The sequence below is a fragment of the Hyla sarda genome, chromosome 1, assembly GCF_029499605.1.
Source record: "Hyla sarda isolate aHylSar1 chromosome 1, aHylSar1.hap1, whole genome shotgun sequence".
Lineage (NCBI taxonomy): Eukaryota > Metazoa > Chordata > Amphibia > Anura > Hylidae > Hyla > Hyla sarda.
The window spans coordinates 541,875,682-541,894,189 of record NC_079189.1 but is presented as its reverse complement, the minus strand read 5'-3'; the positions used below and the strand labels follow the sequence as shown (position 1 = coordinate 541,894,189).

Below are 18,508 nucleotides of genomic sequence, written 5' to 3'. Positions count from 1 at the left end.
GTTCTCAGCATGAATGGGGCGTGCCGCCCACCGCATGAAGTGGCGGCCGACATGCCCCCTCCATGCAGCTCTAAGGAAGATCCCCCCCCCCCCCCCTGCGATCTAACACGTATCCTGTATCCTTAGGATAGGGGATAAGTTATTACATCACAAAGTTATCCTTTAAAATGTTCACAATCCGTTAGTGCCTGTTATTTTAACGTCCATTATGATCCATTTTTTGTACTGTGTATGCTCAGAACATGGAAATAAAATAACGGGTTATAACGGATTGGAGATGTCTGTTATGTTGACAGAATGCCCGTTAAAATAACGGACATCAGTTATCCGTTATGTCCAGTTATTTTGTCTATTTTTTCACGACCTCTTTCTGCAAAAAATAAAAAAATAAAAAAAAAAAAAACAGGAACATGACAGTAGTATGAAAGAAGCCTAAAATGCATGTTACAATTTTATTTCAATAACGTAAGTAAATAGGAAACAGATGGTATACGGCAGCATCAGATTTTAGCTTCAGTTAACATTTAAAAAAATAAAACCGGTTACGTTAAAAGAAAGAAAAAAAACACGGTGTGAACACAGCCCAACATAGTTATATAAGTCGTTGTACAAAGCAAAATTACATGTACTGTGGCGGAAACTAAAACGCAGTGTGAACCCAGCCTAGTAATGGCAACTGCTGCACTGGGGTCTTGGGTTCGAGTTCTCCCTCTCTTTATCTATGTGGGGGGCTCTGGCTTCCATAGACTTTGTTACACTTCCAAATAAGAAACACAGACACCAAAACACATAGAAGGAAGTTTCTAGAAATTTCCTGTAAGAAGTAGCTGAGGTGAACGGGGCCATAACCCGTCCCTGTCACCTGCACCATGCTAAAGGATAGCGGAGCCCCCGAGCGACCCTGTACAGCCCTTACCTGGGACAGCCATGGAGCAGGACGACAGGTACCGCTACACCACACGCCCCCGAAAGAAATCGCCGCGACAGCCCTAGGTGCAGGAACTAAACACACTCTTCCTCAGTTTCCGGGAGACTGATTTAGACGGTGCACACAGCGGACAGGTCGACGAACTAGGCGGGGGGACATATTGTGGAATAAGCTATATTGCGCTGTCCTATTGTGATTACTGTCCTGCTGTATGTTATTTTATTGAAGCAAAATGGTTTTGTATCTGTTGTGCCCGTTCAGCTGTACTGACGTAAATGAGAGTTAAGTTACACCCCCGTTATCTGTGTCCTCAGTGGTACATTCCGGAGCGTCAGGCTGCATGCGGTCGTTTGTTTTGAAGGAGCTGAAAGAAAATGAGCAACATCTACATCCAGGAGCCGCCCACTAACGGCAAGGTGCGGGGGGAGTACCGGGGCAGACCATGTGGGGTGGGTTTAGGGTCTCCTCTTTTGATATATTGCACTGTAGGGGATAGTAACCAGCACAAAATATGTTTCCCCAGTATAAACTGTTCCGTTTGGACAACCCACAGTGCAATTAAAAGGGTCCCCCAAAAAATGATCTCAGGGGTTCACAGGTGTTATCATTGGGCTGCTAGAATGCTGCAGACAGAGCCCTACTGAAAAAACAAATGTGCAAAGGAGCTCCCCCTCTGGTGCCACCTATTGGAGGGGTATATACACACATGCCTTATCCACTGTGGATTTCATGCTGTTAAAGGAGTACTGCAGTGTTAGACACTTGATAAATGTCTGATGGCAGGGGGTCTGACCACCTGGATTCCCCACAATCTTCTTCTGTTTGGGTCCTGGCATTGCCACAACTCTGCGTGAGGTCCTCACTGAGGTCAATGACATGCCCCCTCCGTACAGCTCCATGGAAGAGGCAGGGATCTTACCTCCTATAGGTGGCATCAGAGAGCAAGCTCCCTACTTTCTGGGGGAGGGCAACATTGCGTACCCCTGAACAGAACCCCCCACCTCCTCTATTATACTCGTGTGCTATGGACGTATAGAAAGGAGTCAGCTGGCTAAGGCAATGTACACATGGTGGAATCTGGCAGAAATCCCATTGTTTTCTGATATTCCACTGCACCGTGCACATGGTGGAATTTCTGCAGTAGAAGCATCTGTCACAGAAATTCCTATTCCGGACTCCGCATGACATGCCAATCCTTTCTCCAGGATCTGCTTAGAAATACATTGCCGTCTATGTAGCTGACGTGTTTCTAAGCGGTCCTAGCACCAGCATGTTGTTAAAGCACCCAATGTCTGCAGAATTTCTAGCAGATATTCTGCCCTGTGAACATTTCCTAATACAGTGTTTCCCAAACAGGGTGCCTCCAGCAGTTGCAAAACTACAATTACCAAGGCTGTCTGAGAATGCTGGGAGATGTAGTTTTGAAACAACTGGAGGCACCCTGGTTGGAAAACAGTGGGCTATTAGATGGAGGGTCCGGACGTCACATCCTTCTGATAATTAATCCCTGGTAGACATGGCGATGTGTTGTGTCAAAGATTTATGTCACTCCATGTAATTCCAATGGACTCTGGTCAGTGTTTACAGCTTTAACATGAAGGATCTGATACAACGGTCATTGTAAGTGGAAGCTAAGACACCATTGTGAACAAAGCCTACACAAATGTTCTATGTAGGTAACTAGTGACATTTACTAGTGGCAGCTATTATACTGCCCTAAGGGGTTTCACTAGGTGTTCTATAAAAGTATGGGGTTTCATGAATACTAAGGCCCTATTACATCTTATCCCCTATCCTTTGGATAGGGGATAATATGTCTAGGGGCGGAGTACCCCTTTAAAGCTTGTGTCATTTCAGGTGACTTTTCAGGATAAGCTGTCCTGTGTGTGGACATGAGGAGCAGCACTATTTCTGGCCATTATATAACTTGTATATAATATTTTTCAGATTTCTCCTCTGCAGGCTTCATCTCTAATTTGCAGTTCCTCCAACGCTGGTGGGTGGAGCTCCTTCCTACCCCCTCCATAGACTTGTGTTGCTGATCTTGCAGACACAGAAGCTGATGCAATTTCACTTTGCGTATTTCCCCTTATAATGCAACCAGTGGTCTCTAAACTTTGACCCTTCAACATTTACAAAACAACAACTTGCGGCAGGCCGGCATTGTCTGTCTGGGCATGCTGGGAATTGTAGTTTTGCAACAACTGAAGGGTTACAGTTTGGAGACCACCAATGTACCAACAGAGCACCATCAAATTCCCTTTATATATTCACGTGGCCTGGAGCAGTTTCTGCCCTGTGATCCCATTAAGCCTACTAATCTGCAGGAGAAAGATTGCTGTGAGCCAGAGAGTAAAGCACTCTTCTCCCTGCTCATTCTCCTGATCAGTGAGGGTGTCTCCACTAAGACAATGACCTGTCTTTGTGACCTCAAGATTTTATTTTTATTTTTTTTAAATCACGAGCACTTTATTATTAGCTTTATAGAAATGTAATCATATTGTAGTGTTCAATGAAAAAAAAAGACCAAGGAGGTAGACCAAGGCATCAAACCATTAAAGGACATCTGCAGCGTTATTTCACTTATCCCCTAACCACAGGATAGCTGATAAATGTTTGATTGCGGGGGGTCCGACCACTGGGACACCCCGTGATCTCCTGAACGGGTCCCCCCGCATTAGCGCTCAGTGTTGACCTAGAGAGGTCGACGGTTACGCCCCCTCCCCATACAGTTCTATGGGAGAGGCGGGGAGGCACGAACGCTGCCTCCCCTCCTCTCCCATAGAACTACATGGAGGAGGCATGCCATGCAGGAAGTCGCGGAGGGTACGAATGCTGAGACCCACCGTGATCAAACACTTATCCCCTAAACTACAGATGGCCTTTAATTCATTTCTAATTCCTGTATTCTAGGTTTTACTGAAAACAACGGCTGGAGAAATTGACATTGAATTATGGTCTAAAGAAGCTCCTAAAGCTTGTAGAAACTTTGTTCAACTTTGTTTAGAAGGTAAGAAAAAGCCTAATATAAATACTAAATCTGTGAATGTGATGTAGAGTAGTCTTCACCAACCTGTTGTTCTCCAGCTCTGGCAAAACTACATTTCACAGCATAAAGGGTGTCTGGGCATTCTGGTGGTTGTAGTTTTGCAACAGCTGGAGAACCACAGGTTGGGAAACACTGGTGTACATACTATTTTCGAGCTGTAGGAATTAAGCAAGTTTTCTCACCAGTAACCAAAATATGGTTCTTTATGTTGAGAAGGTATCTGTGTAAACCTTCTTAAAAGGGTTATTCCAATTTTTGAATGTGATTTGTCAACAGAATAGGTGATAGGTATCTGATCGTTGGGGGTTCCAACTGTTGGGACTCCATCAATGACTGTATCCGGAAATGTCCAAAGCAAAGCTCTGGACAGTTTCTGATATGGACAGAGGTGGCAGCAGGGAGCACTGCATGGACTACATAACATACTTAGGCTAGATTCACACTACAGAATTTAAGTGGAATTTCAAAGCAGAATTCCGCTCAGAAATTTTGTTGCAGCAGAATCCCATTGCTGTCAACTGGATTCTGCTGCATAGTGCACACTACAGAATTTCATTCTACCGCCAAAATAACGAGCTTGCTCATTCTTTAGGTGAAATCAGCACCGCAGACATTACCGTCTATGGGGACAGAAATGTCCATGTAGTCCTAGCGCCAACTGATTCAGTCGGCACTGGACGCACTCAGAACCTCCGTCCGGATGTTGTGTTCAGCTGAAAATTCCATAGTGTGAACTTACCCTTACTGTCAGGCTTCCCCACAGATTACAGCTGATTGCTGAGGGTCCCTGTTTTCCCATTTAATAATACCAAATTGACATTTATTTATTTATTTTATATATTATAGGATATTATGATAATACAATATTTCACAGAGTTGTACCTGACTTCATAGTGCAAGGAGGTGATCCAACTGGGACTGGTACAGGAGGACAGTCCATTTACGGAAAACCATTTAGGGTATGTTTTTTTGTGATTGTGTCTGTGGAGAAATACAGTGCATGTCATCTTTACCTTAGTGCTGCTGAATTCAAAAGTATGTAATCTAGATAACATTCCTGGCATCCAAAATTTTAAATTGTTTCTGTTGATAATAATTCTAAGGGTATGTTCACACAGCAGAATGTCAGCCTGGAAAATTTCGAGGGTTACATTTCAAAGGCTGCAGGACTGCTTGGAAATGTGGTGTCTCCATAGACTGTAGTGCATTTCCGAGCAGATTCCACAGATAGAATTGACATTCTCCAGAGTCCGGAATCGGAATTTCCGCGGCTGATGTTTCTGCCATGGAAAATCTGCTGTGTGCACAGTGCTGCAGAATCTTATTGAAAACAATGGGATTCTGCTGCAACAGAATTTCCAAGCTGAATTTTTGTTCCATATTCCACTCGTAAATTCTGCCATGTGAATCGGACCTTAAAGGGGTATTCCAGGCCAAAACTTTTTTTTATATATCAACTGGCTCCGGAAAGTTAAACAGATTTGTAAATTACTTCTATTAAAAAATCTTAATCCTTCCAATAGTTATTAGCTTCTGAAGTTGAGTTGTTGTTTTCTGTCTAACTGCTCTCTGATGACTCACGTCCCGGGAGCTGTGCAGCTCCTATGGGGATATTCTCCCATCATGCACAGCTCCCGGGACGTGACATCATCATTGAGCAGTTAGACAGAAAACTTCAGAAGCTAATAACTATTGGAAGGATTAAGATTTTTTAATAGAAGTAATTTACAAATCTGTTTAACTTTCCGGAGCTAGTTAAGATAGATATATATAAAGGTTTTGCCTGGAATACCCCTTTAAATGGGCACTGTCAGATACAAAAACTTTTTGATATGTTGTAAAGCATGCAAAACCATTAGATTTTGCAATTGTTTTCATTAGAAAATTTTGAGTATTTCATACTGAAAAAGCCAGTCAAACAACTGCCCCCCCCCCCCCTTGCTGGCTACATACTAGTCCTGCTGTGTCCATGTGTCATGGACACACTTACTTGATTGGAAAAATCCTCCCACTGTCAGCTTGTGTTCCGCTACTGTCAGTGAGGACAAGCTGGGAGTTGTAGTTTTGCTAATGCTAGGGGAGATGTGAGCAGACGGCATACTGAGGGAGGGGGCGGAGACCTGCACAGTGAGGCCACGCCCCCTCCCTTTGAGAGGAATTCAGACTAGTGAGCTAAATTAAAAGTGTAATAAAATAAATAAAGGTGCTAGACACATAAAAATTAGATGTACATGGTCAGGATTAGGTACTGAGTGATATATTAAAAACACTTTTTTTTTTTTTTTGGGATCTGACAGGTACGATTTAAGTTGCCCAAAGGCCTTGAATAGTTGTTATTCTCCTCCACTCCTTCCTATACGCATGCACACTCAGTTAAGCTTATCATCTATGTTTTCTCCCTTGAGAACAAAACTATCAATTCAACTTGCCCAATCCTCCTTTTCCCTGACCTCTTCTGTCATGGAAGATTTGGCCAAAGTATACACATAATATAATTGCCTATCTTTCCAAAATAAGTGGGTTGAGCCGCTTTTGCTCTTATGTGTATGGAAGATTTTAATGCTGGTTCCGTAAGAGGAGGGTAGTTCTGTGGGGGGGTTTTTTACATAAGAAAATGCATGCCTTAGTGTTTACCTGCTCTTTTTGATGCTGCTAGCTCTTGGACCAGCTTAAAGGAGTAATCCGGAGTAGGGGAGTTTTTCACCAACATTCTCATTCTGCTTGTTATAAAAAATAAACATCTACCTTACCTTGTTAATCATCCAATCGCTGGCTGAGGTGGGACATCACTGCAGGCAGTAATTTGCTGAGCTGCAGTTTTATGCATTGACTACAAAAAAAAACAGACAATGGGAGGAAACAGTGGGCGGTAAATAGATGTATGTTTATTTTTCATTTTTTTAATGTTGGGCAGTATCCCGGAGTACTGCTTTCAAGGGGTTCTCTAGGATTAGGAAAACATAGCTGCTTTCTTCCAGATACAGTGCCACTCTTGTCCTCAGCATGTATGTGGTATTGTGGCTCACTTCCACAATTGTGATGCCACACACAACCTGAGGACAAGTATGGTGCGTGCTTTTTTTCTTATCTTGGGCAAACCTTTAATAGATGTTATCCAGGAATAGAAATAAAACACAGCTGCTTTCTTCCAGAAACAGTGCCACTCTTGTCCTCAGTTTGTGTGTGGAATTGCAGTTTTGGCTTGAACTGAAAAGCTTAATTTGCTTTGCTCTGAGTCAGAACTCGGATATGTTCGGAAAATGACCCAAACATAAAGTATTTTTCGTCCTATAGGACGCACCGGCGTATGAGACGCACCCTATTTTTAGGTGCAAAATCAAAAGAAATTTAAGATTTTGAACCCAATAGTGGTCTTCAACCTGCGGACCTCCAGATGTTGCAAAACTACAACTCCCAGCATGCCCGGACAGCCAACGGCTGTCCGGGCATGCTGGGAGTTGTAGTTTTGCAACATCTGGAGGTCCTCAGATTGAAGACCACTGCATAGGAGGTAATACTCACGTGTCCCCGCCGCTCCGGACCCGTCACCGCTGCCCTGGATGTCGCTCCATCGCTGTTGCCGTGTCCCAGTCGCTCCGGAACGTCTCTGCTGTCGGTCGGGTATTCTCACTCTCCGTCGCCGTCATCACGTTGTTACGCACGCCGACGCACGTACGCGACGACGTGATGACGAGGAAGGTGAGCGCCGGCCATACAAGGGAACACTGAACGGTAAGGTCCCTCCCGGTGTCCTATAAGCACTAACCCGGCTATTCAGTCGGGCTGTTCGGGACCACTGCGGTGAAATCGAACAGCCGGGTTAGTGTCACTTTCCCTTCAGACGCGGCGGGCAGCTTTGATCGCCGCATCTGAAGGTGATCGGTGATGTCCTGTATTAGCCGCGTGTCCCGGCCGTTGATGGCCGCAGGGACCGCCGCGATAGGAGTGTATTCGCCGTATAAGATGCACCGACTTTTTTCCCCCCAGTTTTGGGGAAGAAAAAGTGCGTTTTATACGGCGAAAAATACGGTAATCACTTTGGGGGAGATTTATCAAAACCTTTGCAGAGGAAAAGTTGCCCAGTTGCCCATAGCAACCAATCAGCTCGCTTCTTTCATTTTTATCAATATTTAGAAGATAAAGAAAAAAACAGGGATATGCGCCCCTAGTGAAGGATGTTTAGGTGAAATGAAGACAGGTTTGAATGTTACACTCACCGAGTTGTGTTGCGCTGAGAGCACAACACCTATGATAGCCTTAGATAGATATCCCAGGTCTGCAGCCACGGTCCTCTGGAGCACTAACGATGTCCCAGTAATAATAGATTACACAAACAGACAGAAAATGGGCAGTTGATGGCGCTGGTCCTGATGGAAAGAAAGTTCTATAGACCCTTCTCAGTGTCTAAAAAGTGATTTATTGTAAGCACAGAAAACAACGCGTTTCTGGTCCGAACTAGACACTTCGTCTGGCAGGATGCACTCTGCCAGACGAAGGGTCCAGTTCGGACCAGAAACGCGTTGTTTTCTGTGCTTACAATAAATCACTTTTTAGACACTGAGAAGGGTCTATAGAACTTTCTTTCCATCAGGACCAGCGCCATCAATGGCCCATTTTCTGTCTGTTTGTGTAACCTTCATTTTTAACAAGGCCTCTGTAAAATGAAAGACGCGATCTGATTGGTTGCTATGGGCAACTGGGCAACTTTTCCTCTGGACAGATTTTGATAAATCTCCCCCTAGGTGACTATACTTAGAATTGATTGAGGCTCATGCTGATCCAAGCACGAGCCCCAACTCGATAATTTGGTGGCTAATTTTGTGATTCTGCCGACTTGTCCCTGCCTCCGAGGCATCACAATGTGAACCCGGCCTAATAAATGTAGGGTCACCAAAATAATATTCCACCTAACAATAATAAATCTCACAGAAGTAAAAAATGTCGCTTTGGTTTTTCCAGAGTCACACAGAATAAAATAAGAACAAGAGGCGTTACATTTCTAAAATGCCACCCAGAGGGCTTATGCTGCTGTATTTGTTGGCATTTCCCTCTAATGTCAGGGATTTCTATAAATGTAACTAACATTTAATGTGTTGGCATTGATCCCCTGCAGGCAGGTTCTTGTTGTTCTCTACTCTTTCTTGCCTTTGTTTAATATTTGCATAGAGTAGCTGTTTACGTAGGTGTTTTAGAAACAATTCTCCTGCCCGATGGTGTGTGCATTATTGTATATCTGCACTAGTTAATAGCATCTGAGCCAAGTATCTGTTTGGATGCGATAAATGTGCTTTCTTTTATATAGATAATTTGTATATATTCTCGTCCATAACACTGGACATATAGGGGTGCAATGTAATGAATATATGAATTAATACACTGCATATATGAACATTTATACAATGTATTGATGCACACAATGTTAATCACACAATTTATATGTATTTTGCACATATTGGCCCTGATTTACTATTGTAAACCTGACATGTTTTGTCGGGTTGTGTGCCAAAAATTTTGTCTGCACCAGAATTTGCGCCAGAAGCATAAAAAAAAAATAATAATAATTAAAAAAATTTTTAATAAAACCCGCCCAACTCTCCATTTTACTGAGAAAACCCAAAAAGGTGCGTGACTGTTGGGAAATTGGGGCGTGTCCCTGATATTTTAACAAAAACCCAACATATTTATTAAGGTTTCCACATAAAATGTGGTGGATTTCAGCTGAGGAAAACCAAAGTGTAGGGGAAGTGGAAAATGTAGGGAAACCTTAGTAAATACCGTGGAAAATAAATTGTAGGGAACCGCAAGACCCACAAAGAAAACTACACAACACTCTTAGTAAATCAGGACCATTGTCTGCAGAGTGATATATTGTATATGGCTGCATTTACTTGCTTGACCAGTACCCCATGGATGGGTCAGAACATTACTAGTGCACATTGGATGAATAAATTACACAGTAGATTTAGATTTAATCGGTTGTTTGCTGCTGTTTTTCTCATACTGTGAATAGATCAGGTTTTTATTGTCAGGTTTCCTTTAAAGGGGTTATCCAGGAAAAAAACTTTTTTCTATATATCAACTGGCTCCAGAAAGTTAAACAGATTTGTAAATTACTTCTATTAAAAAGTCTTAATCCTTTCAGTACTTATGAGCTGCTGAATTTGAGTTGTTCTTTGCTGTCTAAGTTCTCTCTGATGACACCTGTCTCAGGAACCGTCCAGTTTAGAAGCAAATCCCCATAGCAAACCTCTCTACTCTGTGCAGTTCCCAAGACAAGCAGAGATGTCAGCAGAGAGCACTGTTGCCAGACAGAAAACACCTCAACTTCAGCAGCTGATAATTATTGAATTATATTAAGATTTTTTTAATAGAAGTAATTTACAAATCTGTTTAACTGTCTGGAGCCAGTTGATATATGTATAAAAAAAAGTTTTTTCCTGGATAACCCCTTTAAGGGTAGGGTCACACCGTATTTTTCGGCATATAGGCATATTTTCCTACCTATTGAAGTTAATGAGTAGAAAAATCAGCAGCAGAAAATACTCAGCAAAATATGGCACTTGTGACCCTACCCTAAAGAGGTATCCCCATCTCAAGTTGTTTATCTCTATACAAAAGATTGGGAATACCAAGCTGGACTGCTGAACACTGATATGTTCGGCAGCCCCATAGTGAATGAGTATAAAGCTGGCCATGCATGTGCAGTGCACATCACGGGATCAGCTTGTTGGACACTATCCTATGGATTAGAGATAAAAACAGAAATGGAAATACCCCTCTAATTTCCCCTGTGGTGGTGCTACAAGGAAATTGAACACCTACTGCAATATTTCAACACAGATTGCCAATGCAGCAGAGACACTGTGTAACCAACTTATTTTTTTGGCCAGATACTCTTTTAACAAATGTAAGAGTATATTCAGGCTCCATAAAAGCTGCAGTTTGCTTTTATCCCACAACAGCTATCCAATGTATCCAATGGTGTCTGCAGCTCTGTATTGCATTTACTGCTAAGAGCTACATACATTCTTGGGTTTCCTAACCAACATGCCTCCAGCTGTTGCAAAACTGCAACTCCCAGCATGCTCTGGGACAATTAAAGGGTATCTGTCCATATAAAAAATCCAGTCTTATCTGCGGGGGAGGGGGGGGGGGGAGGTCTGAGCAGTTGATATATACAATACAGTCCAATCTGAAGGTATCATGTTATAGAGCAAAATGAGCTGAACAGATGATATTTACAATACAGTACAATCTGCAGGTATCATGTTATAGAGAAGGAGGAGCTGAGCAGATGATATATACAATATAGTACAATCTGCGGACATCATGTTATAGAGCAGGAGGAGCTGAGCAGATTATATATACAATACAGTACAATCTACAGGCATCATGTTAAAGAGCAGGAGGAGCTGAGCAGATTATATATACAATACAGTACAATCTACAGGCATCATGTTATAGAGCAGGAGGAGCCGAGCAGATGATGTATACAATACAGTACAATCTACAGGCATCATGTTATAGAGCAGGAGCAGCTGAGCAGATTATATATACAACAAAGTACAATCTGCTGACATCATGTAATAGAGCAGGAGGAGCTGAGCAGATGATATATACACTACATACAATCGGCAGGTATCATTGTCAGGCCCAAGGCCTGATTATTGAAACATACATGTGTTTTATAATTGTATCTGTGTATAAACTAAGACCTGGGGATGAGGGTCATTCAGACTGTGTGTTTGTGTATTGCATTTTATTGGGGGTCTGGCTGTTTGGTATCTCCTTTGAAGTCGTGCACTCTGGTCCCATCATATAATCAAACAGGTAAGGGGTCAGGAAGAGAGATGCCCCACCTGGTGGGATCAGAGGGGAGGGCGGGAATGGAGTTTCCCTCCAAAGAAGCAGATAAGACTTAAAATGCTGGACTCAACTGTTGTTCAGGGCTGTGCCAAAAGCTGACAAGAGCTGGACTCTCACTGAAAAGGACGGCTATACCATCATGCTGTAACTTCATCTTTTGTTTTCTGAACCTGCCTTGCAAAACTCTTTTATATATTTGTATACCTGTATGTCATTTGTTTCTGTATTTTTATATAGTCAGCACTGTGATACCTTTTATCAGATTAAATGTTTAATTAATCAGCTCTGGTCTTTGATCTCTAAATATATGAGCTCACCTTTCTGAAGGCAGCTCTGGTGGAAACACGTTTATCTCAGGGTTAATTTGGTGACTTGCTGGGACTAATAGTGGATACCCAGAGGTCTGTCGGCTTTAACCCTTGCACCATCACATTCTCTCTAGCGTCTTGGCTGGACCGATAGGGTGTGATCGTGACAATCATGTTATAGAGCAGGAGGAGCTGAGCAGATGATATATACAATACAATACAATCTGCAGGTATCATGTAATAGAGCCTGAGGAGCTGAGCAGATTATATATACAACAAAGTACAATCTGCAGACATCATGTAATAGAGCAGGAGGAGCTGAGCAGATTGATATATACAATACAGTACAATCTTCAGGTATCATGTTATAGAGCGGGAGGAGCTGAGCAGATGATATATACAATACAGTACAATCTGCAGGTATCATGTTATAGAGCAGAAGGAGCTGAGCAGATGATATATAATACAGTACAATCTGCGCGTATCATGTTATAGAGCAGGAAGAGCTGAGCAGTTGATATATACAATACAGTACAATCTGCAGGTATCATGTTATAGAGCAGGAGGAGCTGAGCAGATGATATGATATATGATGCAGTCTGCCAATTTTACCCTTGACTATTCACATTTTGTTATCTTGCAGCCTTGTGCTACAAAAAAATAAAAAATATATCAAGTAATGCACCGTCCCATTCACTGCAGTGCAGTACCTGTCAGTTTCCACCTAAAGAATGAACATGTTTATTTTTTCAGCAGCTTCCGGATCTGCCTCCGAAGTTCCACTACACACTGCAGCCGCTTTCCATTGCATAGGCCTTAACTTTTCTCTATTCATGAACAGCCACTTCAATTTAGCTGATATAAATGACAGTGAGCATTTGTGGCCATAATGTGCCTTTTCAGATGTAAGAGGGCTATTGAAATGGAGATTTAGAGCTGTGTGCATAATACGTTGTTAGTGCAATTGTCCTACGTATTTCAGCAGGAATCTCATAAATAAGATATTATTTGGTCTCTGTAGATGTGGCGGCTCAGAGACGTTGTTTGCATATCAAAAGGAAGGAATAAATCTCTGTTCTGGTGTCACCTACCTGACTGCAAAAGAAAGTTTGATAAAGATGCTGAAAACGACCATATGTTCATGTCTCACTTTCTAATAGTACAAACAAAAGAATTGGTCAGCACATCCTACACAACTATAATATAGTACACAGGTGCAAGCTGCTGTGGCTGAACTACAAGTACAAACAAAAGAATTACAGCAGCACACTGCTAGCGCTAAGATATGTGTGTAATATAACACTTTTTTTCATTGCAATACTGCTATAGAGAAAATAGAGATTCTTAGCTTACCATTTGGGCAAATAGTGTGTACCATCCCACCATGATAAGGTGACCTCATTTGAGACAGACCCTACACTATAAATATGCCTCTTTTGGGCTAGCACTAAGCCTACACTTTCTGAGCATGTAAGATCCAGCTTATCCCCACTTAAAAACACCTAGTAGAATGGGTGGAGTGCACAAACCAAGATGGAGGCAACCACTCCCTCCACATGTGTAACATAAAAAGCCAATAATGGTCAGCACATCCTATATATACAGTCATGGCCGTAAATGTTGGCATCCCTGAAATTTTTGTTGAAAATGAAGTATTTCTCACAGAAAAGGATTGCAGTAAAACATTTTTTGCTTTACACATAGTTATTCCTTTTGTGTGTATTGCAACTAAACCAAAAAATGGAGGAAAAAAAGCAAATTGGACATAATGGCCCTCATTTACCATTCTAAACCCGACTTGTTTTGTCAGGTTTTTTTGGCGCATCTTTGTCTGCGACATGTTGCAGACATCGTGCGCCAGTCTGTGACAGGATGCGACATTTTTTCCCGACGGACCTGATGTGGATTCTCCCAAACCCGAAAAAGGGGAGTAGCCCGACATTTCTGAGCTTTCCCACGTATTTATAAAGGTTTACAACCCCAATTTGTTGAATTGTTGTGGATTTTTTCCCGACAACTCAGAGGAGTTGGAAACCAAAACCAACAAAACCCACGTGTGACAAACAGGATGCAACATAATAATAAATACCAGGGGAAAAAAGCAATCGGATAAGAAAGCAAGATAGACTTAAAACCCGATTTTCTAAGTAAATGAGGGCCAATGTCACACCAAACTCCAAAAATGGGCTGGACAAAGTTATTGGCACCCTTAACTTAATATTTGGTTGCACACCTTTTGGGAAAAATAACTGAAATCAGTCGCTTCCTATAACCATCAATAAGCTTCTTACACCTCTCATCTGAATGTTGGACCACTCTTCCTTTGCAAACTGCTCCAGGTCTCTCTTATTGGAAGGCGCCTTTTCCCAACAGCAATTTTAAGATCTCTCCACAGGTGTTCAATGGGATTTAGATCTGGACTTATTCCTGGTCACTTCAGAACTCTCCAGCGCTTTGTTGCCCTCCATTTCTGTGGGTGCTTTTTGACGTATGTTTGGGGTCATTGTCCTACTGCAAGACCCAAGATCTCAGTTGAAAACCCAGCTTTCTGACACTGGGCTGTACAGTGCGACCCAAAATCTGTTGGTAATCCTCAGATTTCATGATGCCTTGCCTTTCTTTGTAGGCCTCATTCTGTTTTCGGTAAACAGTAGAAACTTCTATCTTGGTCTCATCTGTCCACAAGACGTTTTCCTAGAAGGATTTTTGGCTTACTCAAGTTCATTTTGGCAAAATGTAGTCTTGCTTTTTTTTATGTCTCTGTGTCAGCAGTGGGGTCCTCCAGGGTCTCCTGCCAGCGTTTCATTTCATTTAAATGTCCCTGAGCCTGCAGGACAGCTTGAATATCTTTGGAACTTGTTTGGGGCTGCTTATCCAACATCCGGACTATCCTGCATTAACACTTTTCATAAATTTTTCTCTTCCGTCCATGCCCAGAGAAATTAGCTACAGTGCCATGTATTGTAAACTTCTTGATAATGTTACGCACTGTGGACAAATCTAGATCTCTGGAGATGGACTTGTAAACTTGAGATTGTTGATATTTTTTTATCAAATTTGGTTCTCAAGTTCTCTTCTCCTCTTTCTGTTGTCGATGCTTAGTGTGGCACACACAGACACACAATGCAAATACTAAGTGAACTTCTCTCTTTTTATCTGCTTTCAGGTGTGATTTTTATGTTGCCCACACCTGTTACTTGTCCCAGGTGAGTTTAAAGGAGCATCACATGCTTGAAACAATCTTTTTTTTCCACAATTTTGAAAGGGTGCCAATAATTTCGTCCAGCCCATTATTGGAGTTTGGTGTGACATTATGTCCAATTAGCTTTTTTTCTTCCCTTTGTTGGTTTAGTTCCAATAATCACAAAGGGAATAAATGAATCTGTATTGCAAAACGTGTTACTGCAATCCTTTTCTGTGAGAAATACTTCATTTTCTTGAAAAACTTCAGGGGTGCCAACATTTACGGCCAAGGCTGTGTATATGTGTATAGTTGCGCTTAGTGTTAGCTCAAAAGGGACATGTTCATAGTGTTGGATCCGTTCCAACTTAGGTCACCTTATCATGGTGGGATGGTACACACTATTTGGCCAAATGGTAAGCTAAGAACCTCTGTTTTTCTCTACAGCAGTATTGCAATTAAAAAAGTGTTATATTACACACATATCTTAGCGCTAGCAGTGTGCTGCTGTAATTATTTTGTTTGCACTTGTAGTTCAGCCGCAGCCACTTGCACCTGTGTATATATATATATATATATATATATATATATATCTCATCTCAATCATCTATATTATAGTTGTGTTGGATGTGCTGACCATTTTTTGCTTTTTATGGACACCATGGCAAGGTAGAGTGCAAAAGTATAGTGCAAACGTACAACGCTAATCCTTGTGAATATCCAGAGTACACTTACATTGGGTGCATGCTGTGTAAAACAGCACCAGGCTGCTGACCTCAGTAACCCTGGTCTGGTGTAGGTTTACACTGCACGCACCTGATGTAAGTCTTCTCTCACTTTGCACTTTATCTTGCCATGGTGTTCCTGTATGGCTATGTGTATAGTAGTATGACTATTGCATGCACTTAAAGGGGTACTCCGCCCCTAGACATCTTATCCCCTATCCAAAGGATAGGGGATAAGATGTCAGATCGCCGCAGTCCCGCTGCTGGGGACCCCCGGGATCCCCGCTGCGGCACCCCGCTATCATTACAGCACAGAGCGAGTTCGCTCTGTACGTATTGACTGGCGATACAGGGGACGGAGCCGCGTGACATCATGGCTCCGCCCCTCGTGACATCACGGCCCGTCCCCTTAATGTCCCCTTAAAGTCTATGGCAGGGGGCGTGACAACCGCCGCGCCCCCTCCCATAGACTTGTATTGAAAGGGGAGGGCCGTGACGTCCCGAGGGGCGGAGCCGTGACTTAACTATGCTCCAGCCCCTGTATTGCCTGTCATTACGCACAGAGCGAACTCGCTCTGTGCTGTAATTATAGCGCAGTGCCGCAGCGGGGATCCCGGGGCTCCCTAGCAGCGGCACCACGGCGATCTAACATCTTATCCCTTATCCTTTGGATATGGGATAAGATGTCTAGGGGCGGAGTACCCCTTTAATTTTGTACCCATGGGGTTGACACCATGGTTTTTGTTTTTCCTGCTAACTCATGTGCATGTCAGGGCATAATGCTATATTTATGCCTTAATTGTGCACCAACCTCCGCCCTTAAGTGACCCCATCCCCCCTTTTTTTTGTTTTGATTCCTTTTTAATGCTTGTCTTTTGTGACTTATCAATAAAATTCTACGCTGTACATTGTCTTTATGTCAGTACTCAATAAGATTTATAAATTGTTTGCATAGTTTTATCCTCAAGTGTGATACATGCCCCTATTTTCTGTCTTGGTTTCTGTGTTACTAGAGAGAGATTTCTCTGAACAGGCAGTCATCAAGATGTTGCAGGAAAGTAAGACATCTAGTGGCCAAGATTTTAGAGCAGTTTTTCTGGAGTTTTGGAGTAATTTGTGGTTTATGAACGATCTACAAATATGTTGGGAATCCCTTGGTGGAAAGTTGTTTTGAAACGATGATGACAGTCTTCAAGTTAGCTGATCTCTCATAATGGGCAATTATCTGTAAAAAGTCTACTCCATTGATATATCAATACATTTTTAAGCACTCGCCACTCGGTCTATTCCTATGGTCTGCAAGTATCACACTAGAAAAAGTTTGTTTTTAAAAAGTACCTGTCACTAAAGTAGGTACCCTACCTACTCCTAACACCCCTCCCGCACTTAAAAACAATTTCAGAGATTTAAAAAGCTGTGTTTAATGCCTTTCTTCTTGCTCGCATAGTGCAATTTCCCAGCAGGAGCAAGTGGGTGTTTTCCAGTAGGCTTGACATCACTGAAGCCTTCTGGGGGACAACTTCCGCCCTCACATAGTTGCAGCATTGTGATGAATTGAAGACCTCAGGCTCTGTGCATGTTTCAGTCAGTGTTGCTATCAGTGAGGCTCTCCTTCAGCTGTCAGTCTGTGCAGCTTTCTGTGAGAATCTGTGGAGCTTTCACTCTCTGTGCAGCTGTCAATCAAGCTCAGTGCAGAGAAGCACTTCCTGAGTTTGGTCTCCTGCCAGGGCGGGAGGAGACCGAACTCACTGTATTCATTGTGGCAGGGAACAGAACACAGCCACCTAGTGGCTGTTTTTATATTACATTTTAAACATATTTATGTCGATCATTTTAAAAGCAAGTAAATGGGAAAGTGTCTGCTAATTACACAAGGAACACTATATTAAAAGTTTTATTTGGTGACAGGTACTCTTTAAAGACCTGATTTTAAATACATACCTACTTATTTTACCCTGCATAGTCTTTAAAAAATAAAAATAAAAAGTTTGACATTTGTGAAGAAGCAAAATAAATCATCGACGAATCCAACCAGATCACAGTTTCTGTTATATCGATGATCCGGAGACGCCATCCGTCTAGACTTCTTTAGACCCCTCATTTTCATTGTGCTCAATGCCCCCAGAGACTGTACATTACATAGATGATGGACTTAATATGAGTCAAGAGCTGCATCTTTCCTTGGTTCTTCAGATGTTTTTCCAGTTATATATATTTTTTCTCTTCTAATTTCTAGGATGAATTCCATTCACGTCTGCGCTTTATTCGAAGAGGGCTTGTTGCTATGGCAAATGCTGGACCTCATGACAATGGCAGCCAATTCTTCTTTACACTTGGCCGTGCTGATGAGCTTAATAACAAGCACACCATCTTTGGAAAGGTCTGTAACATACTCCTGTTTAGAATGAGGAATAGTTAGGAAAAGTTAGCAGGTAGCATGATAGTAAAGTG

The 18,508-nt window shown here is 42.3% G+C and overlaps 2 protein-coding genes across 4 annotated transcripts in view; one reads left to right on the top strand and one right to left on the bottom strand.

The window, feature by feature from the left end:
• The window catches only part of SREK1IP1 (SREK1 interacting protein 1), an 83,092-nt gene extending 82,021 nt beyond the window's left edge, over positions 1–1,071 (bottom strand). For both annotated transcript variants that reach the window (XM_056541333.1, XM_056541335.1), the window contains exon 1: positions 917–1,071. In XM_056541333.1, coding sequence (XP_056397308.1) covers positions 917–929 — 13 coding nt within the window. In that variant the 5' untranslated portion in view covers positions 930–1,071. The remainder of the gene's footprint in view (positions 1–916) is intronic.
• The window catches only part of CWC27 (CWC27 spliceosome associated cyclophilin), a 183,479-nt gene continuing 165,974 nt past the window's right edge, over positions 1,004–18,508 (top strand). For both annotated transcript variants that reach the window (XR_008848056.1, XM_056541301.1), the window contains exons 1-5: positions 1,004–1,137; positions 1,243–1,344; positions 3,842–3,938; positions 4,824–4,936; positions 18,294–18,437. Coding sequence is in view for 1 of the 2 variants with exons in the window: in XM_056541301.1 (XP_056397276.1) it covers positions 1,303–1,344; positions 3,842–3,938; positions 4,824–4,936; positions 18,294–18,437 (396 nt within the window). In the remaining variant the exon portion in view is untranslated. The remainder of the gene's footprint in view (positions 1,138–1,242; positions 1,345–3,841; positions 3,939–4,823; positions 4,937–18,293; positions 18,438–18,508) is intronic.